At 46.3% G+C, this 25771-nt stretch overlaps 1 protein-coding gene across 1 annotated transcript in view; it reads right to left on the reverse strand.

Moving 5' to 3' along the window:
- DCC (DCC netrin 1 receptor) overlaps positions 1–24001 on the reverse strand; it is a 591220-nt gene extending 567219 nt beyond the window's left edge. The window contains exons 1-3 of the mRNA XM_015428299.1: positions 23947–24001; positions 20172–20326; positions 15344–15464 (exon numbers count right to left, since the gene is read on the reverse strand). Of these exons, the coding sequence (XP_015283785.1) occupies positions 15344–15464; positions 20172–20326; positions 23947–24001 (331 nt within the window). The remainder of the gene's footprint in view (positions 1–15343; positions 15465–20171; positions 20327–23946) is intronic.
- Positions 24002–25771: the final 1770 nt, after the last annotated feature.

Genomic DNA, 25771 nt, shown 5'->3' on the forward strand with positions numbered 1-25771 from the left:
TGTGGGGAGGGAAAGGGAAGGAGATTTTAAGCCACTATGAGACTCAGAGTGAAAGGTGAGGTATAAATCCAATCTCTTTCTCCTCCTCCTCCTCCTCCTCCTCCTCCTCCCCCCTGTCTCAGTCAGATTTGGCCACAGTGATTCATGCCACGGTCACCTCCAGACTAGACTACTGCAATTTGCCCTATGCAGGGCTGCCCTTGAAGATGCTCCACAAGTTTCAGGTTATCCAGGCTTTTGACCAGTGCACCGTGGTCAACGCACATACAGCGTTGTAGGCAGCTGCACTGGTTGCTAATTGGCTCCCAAATCAAGTTCAAGGTTCTGGAATTAACCTTTAAATCTTTAAATGGTCGAGATCATCATACCTGAAGGACCGTCTCTCCAGCTACAATACTCCATGTTGCCTGTGTTCTTCATTACACAATCTTTTGGTGATGCCCAGCCTTTGAGTGGCTCGCCTCTCTTCCACCAGAGGAAGGGGCTTCTCAGTAGTGGCCTCGTCCTGGTGGAATGCTCTATCGGAGGACATGTGTGCCCTGCAGGACTGAAGTAGCTTCTGCACGGATTGCAAGAGAGAACTCTACCAGCAGGTCTTTAATTCGTCATTGTGTATGCCTTGCAATTCGTGTATCACTGGATTGTTTTACTGTTGGATTGCTGGATGCCGCTATGTTTTTAAGTAGGAATTCCTTGTAGGAATTTTGAAGTTCCTTCTCAGGCAGGACTTGTGAGGGTGTAGTTGTCAACGGCGTCACGACCGTCTAAGCATTTTGACTTCACTGGATTTAGAATTAGGGCTGTCAAGATGCACATTGGGCCTGGAATTCTCCCAGAATTCCACCTGATCTCTGGATGTTAAGTCGCTCGCTTAACAAAGCAGTCGGGGAGTGATTCAGCAAGAACACAACTTTATTCTTCAACTCGAACACAACTCCAACACGGATCAACATCTGATAGCCAGAACAGCCTTTACATTGCAGCTGTCCTGCTTTTAAACATTCCCGGCTAATGTAGCCACACCCACTGTACAAATGCCAACCAATAAGGTTGTTCACATAAGGACCAATCACAGATGTTCCCGCTCAGGGAGCTTGCTTGAAAGTGATTGGTTAGGTGCTTCCTGGGCTAGTAACACGATTGGATGGATTTGGATCCTAGCCCAGGATGAAGCTTTACATTACACTTCAAGTAGATGTTTCACAACATATCATGCATTCAAGGCAGCTTTGAATACACTACAATCTCGATTCCACCATCAAACGACAATAGCTAACTGAGCTAAGGACAGACCCCAATTATTGTTAAATACAGTGTTGCCTGTCAATCCTCTCTTCTTTTATAAGTAGTAATGTTATTTCTGTTATTGTTGGGCTGCTTCCATTAGATTATTGGGCCTCATTGTAACTTTGTATTTGTTCTATTTGTAAAAATTTGTTGTACCTGTAAAACATAAAAATAAAGAGGTGTTTTTTTTTTTTAAAGAATGTACCGGCACCTGTTGAGGATGTACCAGTGACACCAGACGCTGCACTGCAGATTCTGCAAGGGAAGCGTTGCCACCAACCCCTGAGTCATCCTTTCAGCCTCTGCCAGGCAGGACTCGAACCCTAGCCGGCAGCTCCTCTGGATCCTCTCCCACTCTGCAGGAATGGCAGAAGTGAAAGGATCAGGCTGTGCAGCACAAAGGAGGCAAAGGGCATAATCTCCCTGTCCAGGCCCGTAGCCAGGATTTTGTGGCTTGTGGGCCATTTTTTTTTCCTGGTGGGGCTGAAGTTCTCAGTGCAGAAAGAAAAGCCAGAATTCGGAGGATTATGACTCAGCCACTCTTCCCTCTCTCGGAGTCTTCTCAAGCTGTCTGTGTTCTTATGCTAGCAATCACCCTTAGCCTATTAACCATTTTTCCAATAGAGAGCTGTGACCACGATAGATCTCTAAATTGCAGCCTGCCAACCACTTTAGATGACAGTTCTCAGCTGCTGCAAGTTAATCACTTCTGCCAGCCTAAGCAACAATTCTGATCACAAGCCGGCAAATGGGGGTGAGGGTTTCTACAGTCAAGAAAGGTAACAAATAGGGGCAAAGAGGATCTTATGCCCATTGTTGGTGGGTATGTCCAGTCCTACACAACCTCTGGCATGCAGTACTCTTTCAAATTAAATCCATCACAGGTTATGAAGTCCCATTAGTACCGGAAATCCTTTTTCTTAATATCTGGCATGACCTCTCAGTTCCGGCTCTTCAACGTGACTTAATTTTGAGTCTCGTTGCGACATGAACATGTATAGCTTCAAGGTGGAAATCACATCTGGCTCCCACAATAGATAATTGGTTCTCGAAAGTCCGGGGCCCCCTCATTATGGAAAAGATAACAGGTTCTTTACGACAAGTTGCCTGCTTCCCACAACACTCCAACTTCTTTAAGAAATGGTCTCCGTTTATAACTGCATAACTGCATCTGACATCCAACCACATAACCCGATATATATCAAAATGATTTACACCTAACTAATACATCTTTGAGATAACAGCTCTGCCAGAACTATGGCTTGGCCAAGGTCATCCAGCAGCTGCAAGTAGAGGAGTGGGGAATCAAACCTGGTTCTGCCAGATTAGAGTCCGCGCACTTAACCACTACACCAAACTTGGCAGAGAGATTATGGAGCTGTCAAAAAGGAGCCGGAGCTTTGGATACACGCTTATGCGCATGGGTGAGAGACAAAAAAAAAGAATGCCACAACAATCTGAACGATCGACCATGGGGCGAGCATATAGTTAAGCCGGTTCAGGGTGGGATATCTGATCAAAACTTCGCACCACGCCTCCAGTGTGACCGCAGCCTAGGTGTAAGCCTGTGTGGCAGTTCCTTGCCTCCAGCGCCACCTCCTGTCAACACCCTCCACCTGAGGGAACTACTCCAGAGGAGAATTGACTGAGCCTGCCTGCAGAGTGCAGAACAGTTCCAGTGTTCCCCTCTTTGAGCAAAATGCCTCTCTTAATGCAAGCATAAAGGGACGTAGGCAATACAATGTAAGGATAACAAGGATGAAACGATGCATTTGTGAAAACCAAAGGTCTTATTGATCATTGCTCTGTGGGGAGTAGTATGGAAAGACAGAAACTGTGCACAGTCTGAAAAAAAAATAAACAGAGATAACTTTTGGAAAAGTAGAATGTGCACACTCATTTTCTGCAGCCTTGAAAAGTTAATATACCAAACGTGTGGATCTTCTTATGAAGAAAATGAAGCAAAGTTCCAGGGGGGAAGGAACAACTAGATCTTAGGTGTGCCATGAATATCCACACTTTGGGTGTTACCAAAGTGTAAATCTGGGAGACCAAGGTTCAAATCCCTATGAAAGCTTGCTGGGTGTCCTTGGGTCAATCAATACATCACAGGGCTGTTGTGAGGCTAAAACAGCACAGAAGAAAACTATATAAACTGCTTTGAGCCCCCCCCCCAAGTGGAAAGAAGGGAAAAATGAAGGAAATAAACGTCCATGCTTTAAGAACATAAGAAAAAACGAGCTTGATTAGGCCAAATCCAGTCCAACATTCTGTGTCACACAGTGGCCAAAACCCAGGTGCCATCAGGAGGTCCACCAATGGGGCCAGAATTCCAGAATCCCTCCCAGAGTTGCCCCCCAAGCACCAAGGATAAAGAGCATCACTGCCCCAGACAGAGTGTTCCATCTATACCTTGTGGCTAATAGCCACTCATGGACCTCTGTTCCATATGTTTATCCAATCCCCTCTTGAAGCTGTCTGTGGTTGTAGCTGCCAATGCTTCCTGTGGCAATGATTTCCACTGGTTAATTACTCTTTGGGTGAAGAAGTAAAGTAAACCTCTCAAGACCAGTGCTGAGAGGGTTTTGCTTCTCTGTCCTGCTTGCAAGCCTTCTGGAGGCATCTGGGTGTCCATTACATAGTACACGATGTTGGAATAGATGAGCCATTAGTCTGATCCAGCATGGCTGCTATTATGCAAACCTATTGCATAGAATGGGGAAGGACGTGCAATAGACCAGTATGTCTAATAGACTAATAGAACTGAGGAATTCACAACAGACTAGACAATTTGTTTTAGCCTGTGACCCTGAAGATGAACCTGCTCATTCCATTTCTGTACAACACTTGGTGCTTTCAGAAATGATGGTGATCGTGAATTCACAAATCGCCATCTGGATTGGTTGTTTTATTAGTGCACCATAATAATTTTATCATGTTGATTGTATTTTATCTGTTTTCATAGAATCATAGAATGTTAGAGTTGGAAGGGACCTTGCAGGTCATCTAGTCAGACCCCCTGTACTCTGCAGGAGCATAGCCGAAAGATAGCCCTACAACATATCTGAAAGATGGTAATCCAGCCTCCACTTGAAAACATCCAGCGAAGGAGCATCCACAACCTCCCGAGGCAGTCTGTTCCACTGCTCAACCACTCTTACAGTCAGGAAGTTTAGCTTGCTGGGTGTCCTTGGGTCAATCACGCACTCTTCAGCCTAACCTACATCACAGGCCTAACCTACATCACCATTTTGGTTGCTCTCCTCTGGACACGTTAGCTAGCTTCTTCTCAAGATATGGATCAGGCTATTACCCCAAAAATGTCTTTCACATTAGTGAAACTCTAACAGTAAGCTGTTGACATTGTAGGTCTGTGCTGTATCACATCTGGGGCTATCTATTATTAGAGATCACACTGGATTCAAATGATGCTCATTTAGCAGTAAAACAGTGACCCACGGCCCCTCGCAACAGGAGCTCAGTGCAGCTGGGCTGTCTGAAGAGGTCCATCTGACAGATGATGAATTCGATGGCCAGCAGGCTTTTAGCAAACCACAGAATAAATCTAGCTTGGACGAAGTGTAAGGCACCCCTCAAATCCATCTCCTAACAGGCCTCTCATTTCCATAGAAACTCCATCCCGCGGTGACTTACGCATTTAAAGGGCCACCAGAAAGCACTACCTGAAATGCACATTCCAAAGAGCTGTCTTATTACCGTCAATATTTAGCATCTGCTAGCCTGAACTCTCTCCATTCCTACATATTTCTCCAGCAGGTTGGGCTTAATCCATCGGGAGCCTCTCCCACGCAAGCCATATTGAAATGAAGGAAGGTTGGGGTTCGCAAGCCATATTGAAATGAAGGAAGGTTTTTGTGGGGTTTTTTGCCCACACTTTTGAAAGAACTTGCAGTAACGCTGACATACTCTCTGTGTGATGCAGCCCCGTGAAGCTTTGGAGATGTATAGCACAATCCTTTCCATAAGACGCGGTTTTCTTTATCTTGACGTTTGTTAAGTCAGCTATTAAAAACAATGCCCAGAGCTATTAATGATTAATACTTTTCTCCCATGTCCAGGGTCGGAGCATGCATCCTCCAGCAAAGGTTCTAGCGAGCAAGGAGAAGTTGTTATAAAATACTGTTGACAATTAACCCAGCACTTATGTGTCAGATGTTGAAACAAAGGCTTATTCTAGATTTGCCTTGGCTGGATTTCTCCCCCCTGTACACTGAAACCATTTAAGCTAAAGAACAAAAGCACACTTCCTTGAAACTCTATACAGAAATAAAGCAAATGATTGTTTGCTAGTTTCGTGGGAAACATATATATATATATATATTTAACTAGGAAGAAGGCCCGTTGTGGAGACAAAGGCAATGAGCTGTAGGTGGGCTGCCACCTGCCAGCCCGCCCCTTGGGAGAAGAAGGGGCGGCGGTGGCCTCATCTGCGAGGTGCAGTGGTGGGTAAAACACAGCTGCTTTGCTGGTGCCTGTGTCCCAGGTCCTGCCACCCGGGTCGGAGAGGAGGAGGGTCTTGGCGCGGCAGTGGGCCCGCATCAGGGAGGCCTCTCGGTGTGGTGGCAGTGGGGCGCAGTGCAGAGCAGTGTCAGAGCTGCCTCAGCTGGGCCGGATGATGACGACAGGGCTGCCGGCAGAGGGGTGGCCTCTTGCCGCAGCAGCCATTGCTGCCCTGCCCCCGCCTCGACTGTGGCATTTTGGAAGATGTGTGGGCTCTTGCACCTCTTCTCTGCCTCTCCCAGTGGGCCCGCTCACCCTCCATCCACCGGACCGCCCGTCCCCTCAACTGGCTCAGAGCACGGTGAGCCACAGACACCGCCAGCTGGCTCAGCACCTCTGTGGGCAGGATGGAGGCAAGGGAGCCAGCCACTGCAGGTAGGGGATCTTTCAGAGTGGCAGGTGAGAGAGTGAAAGGCTGTGGGAGTGTGTGCAGGAGGGACACCAAAACTCTTTTATAATAAGGAGAGATATCAGGTGTATGTTTGCTGCCATCAGTCAGTACAAAGAGTATGAAAGGTTGATGGAAGACTTGAACTATGTTCAGTGAAGGGAGGGGCTGTGGCTAAGTGGTTGAGCATCTGCTTGGCATGCAGAAGGTCCCAGGTTCAAGCCCCAGCATCTTCAGTTTAGAGGATGAGGTAGCCAGTGATGTAAAAGACCTCTACCTGAGACCCTGGAGAGCTGCTGCCAGTCTGAGTAGGCAATATTGATCTTGATGGACATGATTCGGTCTAATCAGAACTTGATTCATCTGATTCAGTATAAGGCAGCTTCATGTGTTCATGTGTTTATTCATACTAACTCTAGGAGGACCTGGTGCATGTCATCAATGAACTCCTAGGGGTGATAATATATCCCTCAGCACTTTCTAGTGTTCAAAGTGCTTCACCTGTATGCTATGACCGGGCCCGTAGCTACAGGGGGACATCCTGGGGCCTGGCCCTCCCGACTTACTGCCAAGGCCCCCTGACTTCCCATCCAGCCCAGGCCCCCCAGCTTCCATTTTTTTAATTTTATTTTTGAGTCTCTCTTGGGGGGATATCTGTGCAGGGTGCCCCTGACTTATTTAAAGGCACCCCAAATTAAAAAATCCTGGCTACAGGCCTGGCTATGACCCATGGAACAACTCTGTAAGGTAGGCAAATATCATTATGGGCAGGCTGAGGCTGAGCAATAGCAGAGGGAGATTGCGTAAGTTGGTGGGGCTCAGAAACATTACAGCTCAAAACAAGCTGTTACGGATACAGCCAAAAATCATAGGGGAACAGTTACTGGACTCGACTGAGAAGATCATAGAGGATGTTTCTGCACACCAAGCCTGGCCTCTCAAGGAAGCATGACCAGAAGGGAGTCTAAAGACCTAGAACAGAATAGCCTTGAAGAGCAGTAAGGAGAAGACATAGTAGTAATGCAAGTATATGGCCTTGTGTAGATCAGAAGCCAACTAACCCAGTATCGATAGATACAATTTGTGGAGGACCATGTGCAGAAACATCTGAGAACTGCAAGACTGTTCAACAGAACTGAATATATGGTTCAAAGATGGAAGTGTCAGTGGAAGGCCAAAAGATATCCATATCTATGCAAAACCTGTCATCACTATTTTTGAATAGACTTTGTTGAGACAAAAAAGTAGCAAGAATGAACTAGTGTTTTAAAATATATTCTAAGAAGACATTTCAAGTATAGATAAGCTTGTATGGTGTTTGAAGTGATAAGTTAGCCAAGGATGGATAAACATATGGAACAGAGGTCCAGGAGTGGCTATTAGCCACAAGGTACAGATGGAACTCTCGGTCTGGGGCAAGGGATGCTCTGTATTCTTGGTGCTTGGGGGGGGGGCAACAGTGAGAGGGCTTCTACTATCCTGGCCCCACTGCTGGAACTCCTGATGGCACCTGGGTGTTGAACAAGACCTCCTGATGGCACATGGAGTGTTGAACAAGATGGGCCATTGGCCTGATCCAACATGGCTTCTCTTATGTTCTTAAGAGCAGAGGTCCATGAATGGCTATTAGCCACCAGGTATAGATGGTGCTTGGCGGGCAACTGTGGGAGGGCTTCTGGAGTTCTGGCCCCACTGGTGGATCTCCTGATGCACCTGGGTTTTGGCCACTGTGTGTCACAGAGTGTTGGACTGAATGGGCCACTGGTCTGATCCAACATGGCTTCTCTTATGTTATTACATTCTTAATGTGCACCCTTAGAAAGTGAAACAGTTAGCTATTGTTAGGAAAATGATTTTGTAACCCTATAAAAATGAAAGTTGCATTGTCTGAGAGCTTCTTACTTCTGCAGTAAGAAACTTTTATGGACTCATGTAATTGCTCTCCTTTAACTATCTATGTAATAATGATGGATAGATGATATCATGTTTGGAGGATTAAGACTATGTTACAGTTTACAATGAGACAGAGATCTGAAGTTTAGGGAAAGCTTTCAATGCGGGGGGGGGATGAAAGAGACAGAAGTACTAGACAAGCAACCCTTGGTCGCCAATCTGATTTAAGACAAATTCATTGGTCACTCCATGATCTACCTACTGAGCAAGACTCTTTCTGCTCTGAGCAGCTAAGAAAAAATAGTAAAATATAGTGCCTGGCCAGGCTGTGATTGGTAGAGCATATTGTAAACTTGGCAGAGCAAACTCCTCCCACCTATTGCTTTCAAGATGCATTCTAAAGAGGGGGGGGGAACTCGAGGTACACCAAATACACTGCTGTTCATTGTTTATTCAGTGCCCATGAAGGCCAAAGGAATCGAGTGATTTCAAGTCAGAGGCAAGAATCAAAAACCAAGGATGTCTGGATTCTAGCTCTGTCTCTCAGCTGGCAACACTGCAAATAAGAAGAAGAGATTGGATTTATACTCCACCCTTCACTCGGCATCTCAAAGTGGCTTATTTATTTATTTAATCAATTTCTACCCCACCCTCCCCACCAAAGCAGGCTTACAATCTCCCTTCCCTTCCTCTCCCCAAAACAGACACCCTGTGAGGTAGGTGGGGCTGAGAGAGCTCTGAGAGAGCTGTGATTGACCCAAGGTCACCCAGCTGGATGCATGTGGAGAATGGGAAATAAAACCTGGTTCTCCAGATAAAAGTCTGCTGCTCTTTACCACTACACCAAACTGGCTCTCCCTGAAGCCGCTGTTGCGGGAATCCTGGAAAGGGCTATTAGAGCTGTACTTCCAAAGGTTGAAAAAATGGGTGGGTTTCAAGTGGTTAAGATGCTGAACTGCAGGCTGTGGAAGGCCGGTAGTTCAGCAGTTCAAGACCCGGGTGCCGCATGATGGAGTGAGCTCCCGTCTCTAGTTCCAGCTCCTGCCAACCTAGCAGTTGAAAAGCAAGAAATTGCAAGTAGATAAATAGGCACCACTTCGGTGGGAAGGTAACAGTGTTCCGTGCGCCTTGGTGTTTAGTCATGCCGGCCACCTGACCATGGAAATGTCTTCGGACAGCGCTGGCTCTTCGGCTTTGAAATGGAGATGAGAACCGCAACCCTAGAGTCGGACTTGACTGGCTTTCGAGCAAGGGAACCTTTACCTTTCATGTCCTTCTCTGAATTGGAGAGGTTTTCTTCTTTGGAAAAACCTGATAACTATACATAGTAGGAGTGGCTTCTGAAAGTTCTGTAGAATATGTTTCAACAGGACTGTGGTTAGAGTTATAGCCTTCTGATTCAGGGGCAATAGCTGGGATGAGTTTGCAGCATGGATGACCCATGTTCACGCCACTGCAGTGCAGCAGCTTATAGGCAAGGATATGTATAGTCTAGTCATTTTTTTTTAAAGGAAATCAAAATTCCGTGCTCCAGCCATCTACATTTTCCCTAATGCGCACAATTTCTCATTTTGTAACATTTGCTCTTGTTTTGCAAGTCAGGAAAAAGGGTCAAGGCATTATTCAGCTACAACCACCCTCCCAGCTAGAGTTGCCAGCCATACTCAGCAACCAGCAGGAGGTGGGGGGGGGGGAGGCAGGGACATGGGGGATCTTTGAAGTTGTGTGCGCTGTTATGCCACTTCCATTGAAAGTCCAGAAATTATTTTTTTATTTTTTTATTTATTTGTTATTTTAGATTTATAGCCCGCCTTGCCTTGACATAAGGTAGCTCTAGGAATCGCTGGAAACACTATGATTAAGCTGTCATTTCTGGATATTCATTAGAAGTCATGTAACAGTGCACATGGGAACAGGATCTAACAGCAGGGACTACTCTGCTGTGACCGGGAGAGTACACAGTGTAGGTATACAAGGGAATAGTAACCTGTGTGAAAAAGATGCTAACACTAGTTCAATAATAACCAAAGTATTGATACAAATACAAGCATATAAGCACAATCAAGTCCAATCTTAAAGTAGAAAAGTCTCCTCTCGAGGTGAAGATGTATGAAGAATAGTATATGAAGAATCCGGATATTAAGAACTCCATTTCGAAGAACTTCCTCAATAACTGAAACGATATATCTTCAGACAGGTTATATGCACTCTTGTGAGTTACGGCAAACATATCTCAGGAAAAGCTCAAGGCTTTACATCACACGTCCTTCCATGATTACTGTGACTTGATTGTGCTTATATGTGTTTATATTCTTGTATTTGCATCAAATTTGGTTATTATTGAACTAGTGTTAGCATCTTTTTCACACAGATTACTATTCCCTTGTGACCAGGAGACTGGTAAGCTTATTTCTCCCCCCCCCCTTGTTTATTTATGATTTTCAGTATACATCATATCATCGGTTTACATTTCTTATTCTTGTGAGTCATATTTATTTACATTGTCTAGCCATACATAAAACATTTTCCATCGTTTTTCAAATTATTTCTTTGCTATTACCTTGTATTATTAAACTTAATCTATTCACTTCCGCTACTGACAACATTTTATCTATTACATCTTTTTTCCGTAGGTGTCTCTTCTTCTTTCCATGCCCTGGCTAACAATATTCTGGCAAGCTTATTTCCAGCGGTTGTTGTCCGCTCACTTTCACACGTAGCTCTACAGCAATAAGGACTACAAACCTCTTTTAAAAATTCAGGTTCTCGGGATGCTTAATTCTGTACCCCAGGCCACATTATCTCCTTTGAGCTTCTGTGGAATTAGGACACAAGCACAGCCTCAAATCCAACAGCAAGTGGTTCTTTGACCGTTCCCTCAGCATGGGGCAAGGTGATCATCGCTTCTGTTACCATGACCCTTTCCCATCTACCTGATGCGCCCTCTCCCTCAAGCAGTCCTTTCCGTTTTCTCCTCCCACCCTTTCATCGGCCGTAATCATTGCAAAACGACAGGCTGCCCACCACTCGGAAGACTATGCTGGGAGTTCATTAGGCTCCCGTAAATATCCACCCGACAGCACATGGTGGCTTTAATAGGTCATTGTCTGCATCGCTGCAAGACGCTGGCTGTCTTAGTTGCTAGGGGTAACTCCCTGTCTGTGGCCTGTGGACAGGCTCAAACGGAACATCTGTGGGAGTGCTGGGCTCACACTGCGTGAGAAATAGACGGTGCCCATTTATTGACCGAGTTCGAAACACAGAAGGGCTGTGCCCCCCCCCACTGTGGTCAAGCCCAGCGTTTAATTTGTATTTATACCGGGCTCCCCTGCCATCTGTGCAGGCCTCCGCTCTCAGCCTCTCCGAGGAATCGGAGTGGCATTGTTTGAAGATCTGATTAAATAGCCAGGGAAAAGCCATCCATCATTTATAAGCGGGGTGGGGCGAGGGAGGGGAGGGAAACGAGACAGTTTACAACGGTGTCCCTGTAGCTCTTCAGGATTTTCGTCTTCATTTGTGCCTGCTTCCCTTCCAGCCTCGTGCCAAACGTAATGAAACAAAAAAGCAGACCCAAAGAGTGGGATTTGCTCAGTGCTCAAACGTCGAGGTGGAGACTGTAATGAACGATACAGGTTCCTTGAGGCGGTTCCCAGTGATGAATTCAAAGACATGACAAGCAAAAGACAGCACCCACCCCCTTTCCTCCAAGCTGGCAACGGAAAGAGCCGGAGCTGAATAAGATAATTGGTTTCTTTTCTTTTCTTTTTTTGGGGGCTTCAAACTGCTCATAGAGAGATGAAAGAGGGAGCAATCCCACTTCGTAAGTGGGAACGTAAGGACATAAGAGAAGTCAATGTTGGATCGGGCACACAGTGGCCCAAAATACCAGGTGCCATCAGGAGGTCCAGCAGTGGGGCCAGAAATCCAGAAGCCCTCCCACAGTTGCCCCCCGAAGCAACAAGAATACAGAGCATCATTGCCCCAGACAGAGTGTTCCACCTATACCTGGTGGCTAATAGCCAGTGATGGACCTCTGCTCCAGATGTTTATCCAAGCCCCTCTTGAAGCTGTCTATGCTTCCAGCAGCAGTGAATGTCATGTGTTAATCACTCTCTGGGTGAAGAAGTGCTTCCTTTTATCTGTTCTAAGCCTACTGATCATTAATTTCACTGAGTGCCCACAGATTCTCGTATTGTGGGAAAGGGAGAAAGGGGCTTCTTTCTCTTTTTCTGCCTTCTTTATCCTGTGCAGCATTTTGTGAAGCTCTATCGTGTCATTAAAAAAAGGGAAATGATCCCTTTGGCCGCAGGTTGCAGGCAGAACATGTAGGACCTGCAAGGATTTGCAGGGGAGGGGAAATCCCATGTCTCCCTATCCTTTTGCCTTTGAAGAAGAGGAAGGAGAGAGAGGAGAGACTAGATTTATCCCCCGCCATTCACTCGGAGTCTCAGAGCGGCTTACAAACTCCTTTTCCCTTCCCTTCCCTGCAACAGACACCCTGTGAGGTAGGTGGGGCTGAGAGAGCTCTTTCCAGAACTGCCCTTGAGAGAACAGCTCTAACAGAACTATGGCTTGCTCAAGGTCATCCAGCAGCTGCAAGTGGAGGAGTGGGGAATCAAACCTGGTTCTCCCAGATCAGAGTCCGTGCACTTAACCACTACACCAAACTGGCTTCCCATCCCTGCCTACCATCATGCTGCCCCATCTCCATTCATCTATCCATTTTTTGTCCCATCCTTCTTCAAAGCAACTCATAAGGTTGCCAGTTCTGGGTTGGGAAATGGCTGGCCATTTGGGCGGTGGAGGCTGAGGAGGGCAGGGTTTGAGGAGGGGGGACCCCAGCAGGGTACAGTGCCATAGAGCCCCCCTTCCAAAGTGGCTATTTTCTCCAGGGGAACTGATCGCTGTCACCTGGAGATCAGTTGTAACCCCAGGAGATCTCCAGCCCCCATCTGGAGACTCAATATAATAGTGAAACACACAGTATATATATGTGAACACAAAGGAATTAACTGTGTGTGGTGCCAATGGCAATTTCAAAAATCAATAAATAATAATAATAATAATTAACAATTCATTTATAGACAAATACATCATCTTGAGTGTCCCCTGGACTTCAAGGAGATCGAATCAGTCCATCCTAAAAGAAATCAACCCTGACTGTTCCCTGGAAGGCCAGATACTGAAGCTCAAATACTTTGGCCACCCAATGAGAAAGGAACACTCACTGGAGAAGACCCCGATGCTGGGAAAGACTGAAGGTCAAAGAAGAAGGGGATGGCAAAGGATGAGATGGTTAGACAGTGTTATCGAGGCAATGAACATGAAATTAAGCAAACTCCAGAGCACGGCGGAAGACAGGAGGGCCTGGCGTGATGTGGTCCATGGGGTTGCGAAGAGTCAGACTCGACTGTGCGACTGAACAACAACAACACCATCTAAACATGGGGCCAAATAACACTTTGTATTTGTCAAGAATTGGATCCAGGTGTACCCAGATACAACTCAGGTTCCACGTAGCCCACACAGCAGCTGTGGGAAAAGTTTTAAAAAATAAATAAAAAAGATCCCAGATGGGCTCAGAATGTGGCCACAGGGAGAGGAAGGACTCCTGCATAGATACTGCAACCAAGAAATCAGAAGGAGATAGAGGCTGCGATTACACACACTAAATAATCCACTTTCAATAAATTTTCAATGCACTTTCCAAGCTAGAAAAAATTCTGAAGTGTAACAGTGGGCAATTCTGAATATGACATTCGCTCCAATTGTCTCAACATGGAGGAAAAGGTGCAGCTCAAAACCACATTCAAATACCCCAGGCCAATGCCACACTGACTGCGAAGTCACCCCCAAATGGCCATAAATCTATGCAGAAGGTACCATAAAACCCGATGATCAAAGAAAGTGAAAGCCGCACAAAATGCAGATGGGAATTTCTGTTCCAACATGGGTTTGGTAAAACAATGGAGGGAAAAAACAATGCAGAATTGCCCAAAGTGTCACTGGTGACAAGGGATGTGCAAATAAAATAAAATAAAGCTAAATAAAATAAAATCAGCCCATTCGGATTCAGGCGAATCGGGCTGAATGTGATTCAGCCAGCCGAATGTCCCCCGACTGCCACTTTCAGCAATGCAAGCTGATTGGGGTGGCATTCAGCCAGCCGAATCACATTTGGCTCAGTTATACCCTACGGGGACTGTCCTCATAGGGTATAATAACCCCACCCCGAAGGGGGGTTTCCTATCACTGAAGGGATTCCTTCAATGAAGGGAGCATGCCGCCTCTGCGGCACGACTTGAGTTTTAAAGTTTAACCCCCCCCCCCAGTCACACTGCAGAGGCAGCACACTCCCTTCATTGAAGGGAAGGCAATTTGCCTTCCCTTCAGTGAATGGAGGCCACTGCCCCCCAGGCTAGCCCCCCCGCCTTCCCTGGCCCTCCCACCAAAGCTGGCGAGTCGGGGAAGGCCTGGAGTGAGCCCCCCTACCTTCCCTGGCCTGCCCGCCGAGGCAGGTGGGCCAGCCCAGGAGGGTGCGGGGAGGCATTTAAATGCCTCCCTGTGGCTTCCCCGGCCTGCCTGCCAAAGCAGGCAAGCCAGGGAAGGCCTGCTGAGCCCCCCCCCCTGGCCTGCCCACCGAGGCGGACGAGCCGGGGAATGCCCTAGAAGGAGCCTCCCCTTGCCTTCCCCTCACCCAGCAAAGGACTTTATTTATAATTCCTTACGAGCTCCTTCTTTACATTCCATTTCCCAAGGTGATGCAAAAACCTTTCACTCCAGTCCTTTCTTTTGTGCCACTTGCCTATCAAAGGGCACCGGCCGCTGATGACGACAGGGCCTGTGTCACTCTACCCTGAAGTAACAACATCACTTCAACTCAGAGATCAGCAAAAAAAAAAAAAAAAGATCACAATCCACAATGAGCAATGCGGGATACGATACAGAGGCAGTGCTGGAACCTGTCTCCTTTCGGTGAGGTTAGGAGGTGTGATGATTCCTGTCAATGTGCTCCGCATCCCTAATGAAGCCACCTTAGTCACTTTCAAGGACGCAGCAGAGGGTGTTTCTCCCCCAGTGGAAACAGATGACAGCCAGTGATGAGCGATTACCTGCCAGCCTGGCTATAAACTAACCCACGCCATGCCAGGAATGAAAGCAAAAGGTCGGAGGCTGGCCTGGGTCACGTGGTTCATGGCTCCGCTAATCATATTAATTAGAACAAGAAATCCTGAGCGTCCTTTTGCACCTTACCGGGCTCGGGGATGATTAGCTGTGCGCTGGTTTGTGCATTCCCAGCATCGTTTTCGGCGACACACTGATAGAAACCTTCATCTGACTTTACCAAGCCCAGGATCCGCAGGTTGCTGCCACCCTAGATGGGGAGAAAGAGAAAGAGTCAGAAGCCAGAAGAGTTCCCTAGTGACCCACATTCCACATAGCCAAATCAGAGTTGCTGTTTTTTGTGTGTGTATGAGTGTCCCCGAACTTCATTTTTGCATCATAAGAGAAGCCATGTTGGATGAGGACAATGGCCCATACAGTCCAACACTCTGTGTCATACAGTGGCCAAATCCCAGTTGCCATCTGGAGGTCCACCAGTGGAGCTGGAACTCCAGAAGCCGTCCCACTCTTGCCCCCCCCAAACACCAAGAATGCAGAGCATCAGTGCCCCAGACAGAGTGTTCCATCAAGACCTTATGGCTAATAACCACTCATGAATCTCTACTCTTAAGAACACAAGAGAAGCCATATTGGATCAGGCCAATGGCCCATCCAGTCCAGCTCTCTGTGTCACACAGTGGCCAAACCTAGGTGCCATCAGGAGGTCCACAAGCAGGGCCAGAACTCAAGAAACCCTCCCACTGTTGCCCCCCCCCAGCACCGAGAATGCAGAGCATCGCTGCCCCAGACAGAGTCTTCCATCAAGACCTTGTGGCTAATAGCCACTGATTGGCCTCTGTGCCATATGTTTCTCCAATCCCCTTCCTGCTGCAGTGAATTCTATGTGTTAATTATATCCCTCTAAGACTGGTGTTTAGAGTGAGTAAGACTGCCTGTTCCCTGTGTTGCTTGACAGACACTGGCTGCGGTCACACGGAGAATTAGGCACGCCAGCAGACGCCCCACTGAAGGGTATGCAGATGCTGGCCCTGGTGCACAGCATCTCCTGCCTGCCCACTCGCAAGTGCTCCTCCCTCCTGTGCACCTGGCTATCTGGGCTGCCCAGACCACCAGGGAAGAGTGTGCAGGTGGTGCATGAGATGCTTGGGGAGGGGGAAACAGTGGGAGGGTTTTGGGTGTCCTGGCCCCACTGCTTGAGCTCTTGAGGGCACCTGGTATTTTTGGCCACTGTGTGACAGAGTGTTGGACTGGATGGGCCATTGGCCTGATCCAATATCGGCTTCTCTGATGTTCTTATGCTCCCAATGGTCACAGCAATGGCACTCCTGGCCACAGCTGAAGAAGTGCTGTTGAAGGAAGGCTTTTTAGCTGGCTGTGGGTGTGGGCAGTGGGAGGGCTCTTGAGCAGGCAAGGGAAGAACAGGCAGGTGCAGGAAGAAGAAGAAAAAGAAGTAGCAGTAGTAGAGGAGGAGGAGGAGGAAGAAGAAGAGGAGGAGGAGGAGGAAGAAGAAGAAGAGGAGGAGGAAGAGGAGGAGGAGATTGGATTTATATCCTGCCCTTCACTACCCAATGGTGTCTCAGAGCAGCTTACAAACTCCTTTCCCCTCCCCTCCCCACAACAGACACCCTGTGAGCAATGTTCCCTCTAAGTTGTGGAGTCCTTTGAGCAAAAATTCTACTTTGTGAGCTACTGGCATTAAAGTTGTGAGCAGGTGATTTGGTTACTGCATAAATTAGTTTGCTCTGGAGCCCTCCTTCCTGAGCTAAGACAAAAATGTGTGAGCCAGAGGCTAAAAAACTGTGAGCTAGCTCACACCAACTCAGCTTAGAGGGAACACTGCCTGTGAGGTAGGTGGGGCTGAGGGAGCTCTGACAGAAACTGCTCTTTTCCAAAAACAGCTGTGCCAGAACTATGGCTTGCCCAAGGTGCAAGTGGAGGAGTGGGGGATCAAACCCGGTTCTTCCAGATTAGAGTCCACGCACTTAACCACTACACCAAACTGGTACATGGTAAGGGGAGGAGGGGAGGGGCAGGGGGGGGTTCTGGGGGGTTGGGCAGAGGAGGGGAGGGAAGCCTCTGAAAACTCTCTGTCCAGGGCCCTTCAAAACCTGGAACCAGCCCCTCCTATTCTGGGTGTGGCGACTCGAAGGATAGGTCACAGTTCCATCCACATCAAGAGCAACCAAAGGAGCCAGACTCATCCACATGCAACAAGAAGTCTAGAACACTCCTCCCAGCAGAAGCCGACTGGAAAGCCAGAACTGTGAGTCATGCAGAGTTGTGGCAGGCACCCACCCCCTATGATCATGTTCTTTTGGGGCACATGAAACTTTAATGTTTTAATTAATGTGTTTCTTGGGGCACTTTAGCAGCTCTCACCATCACCACCACCACCACCCTCATCCTTATCATCCTCATCCTCATCATCTTGATTTATTAATCACCCTATCCTTGCTAGGCAGGGCTCTGGACATTCTGCAACAGAAGGCATACGGCCACAAACCAATGTTAAAATTCTAATCACAAACGGAATTACAACAAAAAGTAAAAACAAAACAAAAACGAACAGAGTTTAAAAAGTCCAAGATGGCGTCTCATGGGAATTACTCGAGAAGACCATCAAATCAGGATTCTATCAAAGTGTCCACTTTCCAGCAAAACTCTGCCCACGGAAGCCACACCAGGTAAGTTAAAGTGTGCAGGAGCCCTCTCATATCAGTCTTGGGCCCCGGAGGATTGTAATGAAATGCGCATTCGTTAAAAGGAGATGCTGACTCTGTGTGTGTTCGCTCTGCGAGAAGGACTGGGTGCACGGTAAAAACATGCCGCAGAGAGGGACAGCTGAAACAGCTTTACGGAACCCTTCGGTTCTACACTAAAAGGGGTCTGCGGTGCCTACAGGAAGCATTTGCATTGGCAGCCGATTCCATGAGCTTCCTTTTAATACTTCGAAGCAGGAAAGAGGCTTCGAAGGTCAACCTCCTTCCATACGCAAGAAGACCTAGAGAGCCATACACACATACACACAAAAGCCATTTCATAGCTGCTGCATTTGAGTAGGATTTCATCGGGAGGTAGTGCTGGCAGGCAGAATTAAATGACACCGTAAAAGCCTGCCTTCTACGGGAGAGCTCTTGGCAGGCACAAAAAATGCTCTGCTAAGAATTATTCCCTTATCAAAGCATTTCTTCAACAGAAGATCTCGAATGGATAATCTGCCCTTTCCCCAATTACTTAATGATCCTCCCCCCCAATTTCTTGGCATGGGAAGTTATTACTGTCTGATTGTCTTTATTATAAACAGCAATGGCAGATAAAGTCGCATGAACTTGGAAGCTCATCCCGGCAAGTCAATTGTCTTCTCCAAGAAGAAGAGGAGAAAAAGCCCTAGTCCTTTATTAACTAAAACATGTTTAATTTAGATAATTGTCAATTTCACTTAATAGAAAAAGCATCAATTAGGAAAGGGTCAGCCCATCAGCAGGCTTATCGAAACGTATGATGCTCTGAGCCCCGCGCATCAAAGTCATTAATAGGGGATAATAGTTCTTAAGCATCAGGTAGGCATAGAGTTGAATCGATCACTTCAGGTTAGTAGCTGCCACCTAACGTTCTCCACGAATTGCTCTTTCAAAATACTTTGTTCACTGCATTAAAAAAAAAATCTGTTTGCAGAGGTTGAGGTTAAAGCTGGTTGAGCTTCTCACTCCAGGTTAGTATTATTATTAGGGCAGCTTGTTGGACTGGATGGGCAAAGTGGGGATCGAGAAGAAGGAGGAGGAGGAGAAGGAGAAGGAGGAGAGGAGGAGGAGGAGATTGGATTTATACCCCCCCATCCACTCGGAGTCTCAGAGCGGCTTACAAACTCCTTTCCCTCCCCCTCCCCACAACAGACACCCTGTGAGGTAGGTGGGGCTGAAAGAGCTCTTGACAGAAACTGCTCTTTTTCAAGAACAGCTCTTGTCAGAACTATGGCTTGCCCAAGATCATCCAGCCAGGTGCAAGTGGAGGAGTGGGGAATCAAACCTGGTCCTCCCAGATTAGAATCCACACACTTAACCACTACACCAAACTGGCTCCTATGAAACCATGAAAACTTTGTCCTTAACCACTACACCAAACTAGCTCCTATGAAACCATGAAAACTTTGCCCCTTTGTCCCATGAAACCATGAAAACATTGAAACCAATACAACAGTAGATGGCATGATAAACCATAACAACAAGCCCTGTACCTCATATCAGGTGAATATAGGTACCCAAAAAAACTCCAGTGCCCAACCCCAACAGTTTAGAGGGTTGTTCTAGTTACAACCAAAGCTGATCTAAAGCAGAGGTCTTTTTGACCTGTGGCCTTTTTGAGCCTGCCAGGTGCCTTTGGAAGTCTCACATGGGGCAGTGGGTGCAACCACAAAATGGCTGCCGAAAGGGGCGGAACCACCTGCAAAATGTCAGTACGCCAACAGTAACTCTTCACAATTTCTGGCAGAAGCTCTGCTTAACGAGAACATATTGTTTGAAAACGTTAAGCTCTGCTTAAAGGGAACAAATGGTTTTAAATGAACATACTGTTTCGAAATGTTTTCTTGTATACACACAGCTTTGTGCTTTTTTTTGTGGCAGCTGCTGCTGAAGCAATTTCTGAGGTCATTTTTTAAATTTAATTTGCCTCTCCACCTTGTAAAAACATGTGGCAGGCACCAGAAAAGGGATATGCTGATCTAAAGTGTGTAAAGGAGCTCGGTGAACTCCAGAAACTTATCAAAGGGTCCTTGAGCAGACATGTTGGGGAAGCGACCCCAAGAGAGAGAGGCTTGATTAATATTCCTCACAAACTGGCAATATACCCTACATTGGTCTCATTGAAAAGTCAAATTACACAATTAGACGATGACAATTGCATTATACAGGTTATTTTTGTTAACTGCTTTCTTGAGGAATGCTATAAAAATAATTACCACTATTTGAAAATAATCACTAGGAATGACAACTTCTCCATTCTTGATCCATTGCACAGTAGGGACTGGTTTACCAGAGACAGCACAGTCAAACTCAATGTCCATACTCTCATAGGCATAGAGATTCGAAGGGTGATTTAGAAACCATGGTGGAACTGCAAGAAGAAAAAGAGAGAGAGAGAGAAAGCAGATCTCAGTGAACACGAACATAATTGTATAATGGTGAAAATATATGAAACATTCATGTGATTCTAAAGACAAAATTAATTTCCACAAGCAACATTGGAAAGGTACCATATGCGGCAATGTCTCTTATTGGCCAGCACCATTCCTGATTGCTGCAGGTAAGGATACCGAGTAGAGATGGGCATGAACTGGCTCACAAATGAAAGTTTGTGACAAATTTTAGCCGGTTCGTGAACTTTCCACAAACTTTCAATCAGTTTGAGCAGGTTTGTGCCATTTCGTGAATGGATACATTTCCAGACAGTCTCTGCTCAAACAAAAGTCCACCAAACTTCAAAGCAATGGGGGAGGGGGAATTCTCCAGCTTTGGAAACACTGTTGTCAGTTTCAAACTAGTCAGTTTCAAGAGGGTCCCCCACTTTGCCCTGTTCCTCTGTGTTCCCTTTTCATTTTCTTGCAAAGAGCTTGCAAAATCCCACACTCCCCCTAGCTTGGATTTGAGACTCTGTGCTTTGAGATCAGTCCTTTTAATCTTGCAATGCCAGTGGCACTGGGTTCTGCTGGGGGACCCAGCATATACTGAATTGGTTGTGCTGGGCTTGCAACTCCCCTTGCTTGGATTGTGATTCTGTATTTCACATTGATCCTGTTGAACTGGCTGGCCAAATGGCCCTGGGTTCTGCTGGGCATTAGTGCATTGCACAGGTTCTGCTGGGTTTGCACACACATACCCTTGCTTGGCACTGGATTATGCTGGGCAGTCTTTAATTGCTCTGTTAATACTGCAGACTGTACATTGTACTGCACCACCTTCAGTTTCTATAACAGAGATTCTCTGGCTTGACCTTAGTCCTTTTGGGTTTGCAATGCCACAGTAGCACTGTTTTTTCTGGGCACATTGCACTGGTTCAGCAAGGGCTTGCAAAACTGTCCCCCACCTTCAGTTTCTACTGCAGAGATTCTCTGGGATTTTGATTATGTTCTGCTGGGCTTCTGTTGCCATTGCTTTTTTCTTGTTTCCCCCCTGCATTTGGAGGTTGGCCTAAAGCGCCCCTGGATTTACAACTGATCTCCAGATGATGGAGATCAGTTCCTTTGGAGAAAATAGTGGCTTTGGATTGTAGGTGAAATCCCACCACAAATTCTCCCTCCACAGGCACCCCTTCCCCCCAAGAGCCAACAATTTCCCAGTCCAAATTTGACAACCCTATAGTCCAGGGCTCGACAAATTCCAGGCACCAAGTCACCATGGCACCCAGAAATTCCATTGTGGCACCTAATGTTTTCACCAATTAATTTTTTATTAATAAACATAAGGAGCAGAGGTCCATCAGTGGCTATTTGCCACAAGCAGAGGCTCTGCCACTGAGCCACAGCCCCTCCTTTCTACACCCTCTACACCTTTCTATGCTTTACAATTGACTGAACCACTGAAATGTCAATAGCCAAAGCCAAGATGGCCATATCGATTTGTCTAGAATCAAGGCAACGTTTTCATTTACTTTAGCATAACCTGTGATTGCTTTGCAAAACTAATCAATATGAGTAACATTCCCCCTGTCCCCACTCCCCCAAAGCTCACAGGGAAAAGACACAAGCCGGATGATCTTTTTGGAGGACAAATCCTTATTAAGCTGGCAATTATCTGTTGCCTTGTATTACTATAATGCATTAACACTCTTGCTGTATGGTATATGATATGCTAATTTAATTTAATTTCATCATTACCACAATACTAGTTGTAGTGTGATAGAAATTTGCAATTCAAGGAAAACTGCTAATAACATCACATTTCTAATGAGTTTTTCCCATCATCAAAAAAAAAAAAAAGGAAGGAAAGATAGAAAAGAGAGAGAGAGATACAACATTATCAGCCCCGTTTGTCAGCTTTCAACAAGGGAACGGTATTCATTATTTTGAATATTCATAGCAGCTAGAAAACCAGATTAGATTTTAATTTCCCGGGTACCATCCACGGCTTACTCTTTGACACAGAAAATGCAATTGTATTTCTTAAGCAGCCATGCATAATATTTGGGTTATATAATTCTTAACACTGTATCATAAAATTGAGTGGTTCTTAAATTTCTAACCCCTCCTGTTTTGACCAGAAAAATCCCCATTTTGATTTCTGTTGTGCTAATCAAAGTTGTAGATTCTTCATTTTTGCACCATTTTCTGTTTCTATACACTGAATTTTCCACATAAAATTGAACAGATTTTCTATTATTATATGCATGTTGATAAATAGTTTACACAGAAACACACATATCAATGACCTACATTGCACACATCAGTACTGTAATGTATTCAAAGCTGCCTTGAATGCAATGTGTGGAACATCTAATTGAAATGTAATGTTGAGCTTCGTCCTGGGCTAAGGCTCCAAATACATCCAATAGAATTGCTAGCCCAGGAACTAACAAGCCAATCACTTCAAGCAAGCTCCCTGAGCGGGAACGAATGTGATTGGACATTATCTCGGCAACCTCATAGGTTGATATGTGTACAGTGGGTGTGGCTATATTAGCCGGGAATGTTTAAAAGCAGGACAGCTGCAATGTAAAAGCTGTTCTGGCTATCAGATGTTGATCCGTGTTGGAGTTGTGTTCGAGTGGAAGAATAAAGTCGTGTTCTTGCTGAATCACTCTCCGACTGCTTTGTTAAGCGAGTGACTTAACAAGTACCACAGAAACCATGCATAAAATCTACAGTACATACACAACACAGGCAAATTCACAAAACCAATAGTTTATTTATTTTATTAAATTTCTAGCCCTCCCTCCCCTGCATAGCAAGGCACAAGACAGGTTACAACAATACACAACCACATTATAACAATATAATACAAATATAATACATGCCAATTAAAAACCAGCAATAACAAATTATTAAAATCCAATTATAAAATCACTTTATTTCATTTGTGGGACCGATACAGCTATTTTTCTGAGGCCGCTCCATGTATGGGCATAACAGATGGTAAACCAGTGTTGCCGGAGGTAGGCGGATGAGAAGATATCATATAAAATGAGGTGCTGGAAACACGTTGGGAAGGCCAATATCGGTAGAGCTCCGCCACCTCAACCATAGGTGCCGTGGGTACTGGCTCTGCAGAGGCTGACTACTCCTTGGGTGAGGAAGAGGCATGGAGTGACCCAGCCTCCTCTGGAGTCAGCCCAGAAGAGGAACCCTTAACAGCACCTGAGGGAGAAGAGGCCCCAGCAGCTGCACAGGATGTGCAACCAGAGGGAGAGACTGATCCAGAGCCTGGCCCAGCACCCCCAGGTGGAGACTCCCCAAGCCCAGAATCCCCACCTAGTTCTCCTGAGTGTCCCAGACGCAGGGCACAACAGTGGCTGAATGTGCAAGAGCAAAGGAAGAGTGCCAGACTGCAGCTCTTGCAAAGGCAACATGAGGGGCTGTGAGTCTTAGCAGACTGACTCCCAGGGAAGGGAGGACCTGGTCCTAAACACCACCATGCACCTGCCTCAGCGTGGAAGCAACTGTGTGTGTTCGGACCTGATCCTGGCTGTTAGCCTCCGCTCTTTGCTCCTGCAACCTTTGACTGTGTTCCCGGCTTTCTGACCTTTGGCTCTGTTGCTCGACTTGATTTTGGACTGCGTATCCAGTTTCCAGTGCATGGTATCCGTGGTGACCGGCTGACTCAGCACAATAGGCCTGGCGGAACATCTCCACTTTACAGGCCCTGTGAAACTGTAATAAGTCCTGCAGGGCCCAGATCTCATCTGGGAGAGTATTCCACCAGGATCCTGCAGGGCTTGGAAGGCCCTGGCTCTGGTCAAGGCTAAGTGAACCTCCTTCAAGCCGGGGACCACCCACAGATGTGGATCCATCGAGTGTAACACTCTTTGAGGGATGCGCTGTTTTAATTTAAAGTTTCACTTCAAATTTCCAGGTTACCCCCCCCCCCAATTTCCAGGTCCCACCCTTTTTTCCGTAAAGCCCCTAAAACATACCAAGCTCTACGAAAGAAGATCTCTAAGAAAAAAATAAATAAATAAAAGGGAGGGGAAACTACTTTAAGGGTGTTCTGTTAATCAATCCGTTAGAGGAATAAATCAAAAACCTTTTAATTGATTATAGCAATGTCACCGATTGATTGAGTGGTAATTAAAAATGGCTCGTTTCTTTCTTTTTCTCTTTAAGGCTTTACAGAAACAGTGGTTGGTAAGCACTTTCTCAGAAGTGGCATTCTTGCCCTCCTCTCTGGCGCTGGAAAGAACTCGTCTTCTACAGCCTAGTCTACTACACTAGTAGGAGAATGAGCTGCAATTAGATTCCGCCTGTGAATGCCCTTTGGCATACAAAAAAACATCCGAGCAAATAGACCTGCAGACCTAAATGGAATGCAACACCAGAGCAGGCCAATTAACTTGAAACCCTGAGAATCCTGGCCCTTCATGCATCGAGCTATGTGGGCAGTACACGCTTTAGTCACTGCTTCCGCTGCAGAACTAAGGTTTGCAACGTGAGGGGTGATAAGTGATAAGATAAGTGATAAGATCACTCTAGATAAGCCAGTCTTGGCACACATGTACTATGATTATTGAATTGAGTCCTTGCCTGGTCAGAGCAGCGTTATGCTCTGTCTGGTGTTCTCAGAGGCTTGAGCTTCAATTTGTACGTTTCCAGCTCCTGACCCCAAGGTCTTGAAAGCCCAAACATAAGTGGAGTCATCAATGGCTTCAAGACAAAATACCGTGTTTTCCCGAAAGTAAGACATCCCCCGAAAATAAGACCTACTTACAGTTTTGCCTCTCGCTGAAATATAAGGCATCCCCCCGAAAATAAGACCTCCCCAAAAATAAGACCTCCCCGATAATAAGGCCTCCCCCGAAGCTACCGTAACTCTGGACTCTGGGCTGTAGCGGCGGGCGCCACCACACAGCTCACTGTTGGCCGCCGCGCAGCCAGAGCAGACAGGAAGTGCGAGGTCTCTTTTAATCAGAGAGCCCGCGCCGCCGCCAGGACAAGTTGCCGCCTGCTGCTCACTCTGCCCTGACGGAGTGTACCGTATTCTTCTTCATGGAAAAATAAGACATCCCCTGAAAATAAGACCTAGCGCATCTTTGGGAGCAAAAATTAATGTAAGACACTGTCTTATTTTCGGGGAAACAGGGTATGTACATGTGAATCCATCACAGCTGGAACCTCTTTCCTATGAAGAAAGGCCAAAGAGTCTGGGACTTTTTAGTTTAGAAAAGAGAAGACTAAGCAGGGACATGACAGAGGTTGATAAACTTATGCATGGGGTGGAAAGAGTTGACCAAGAGAACTCCCCCCCCCCTTCCTCTCCCAAAATACTAGAACTTGAGGACATCAAATGAAGCTGATGGGCAGTAGATTCAGAACAAAAGGAAATACTTCTTTATGCAGAGAGTGATTAAAAT

This window comes from Gekko japonicus, unplaced genomic scaffold (genome assembly GCF_001447785.1).
Source record: "Gekko japonicus isolate JY-2015 unplaced genomic scaffold, Gekko_japonicus_V1.1 scaffold614, whole genome shotgun sequence".
NCBI classification, from domain to species: domain Eukaryota; kingdom Metazoa; phylum Chordata; class Lepidosauria; order Squamata; family Gekkonidae; genus Gekko; species Gekko japonicus.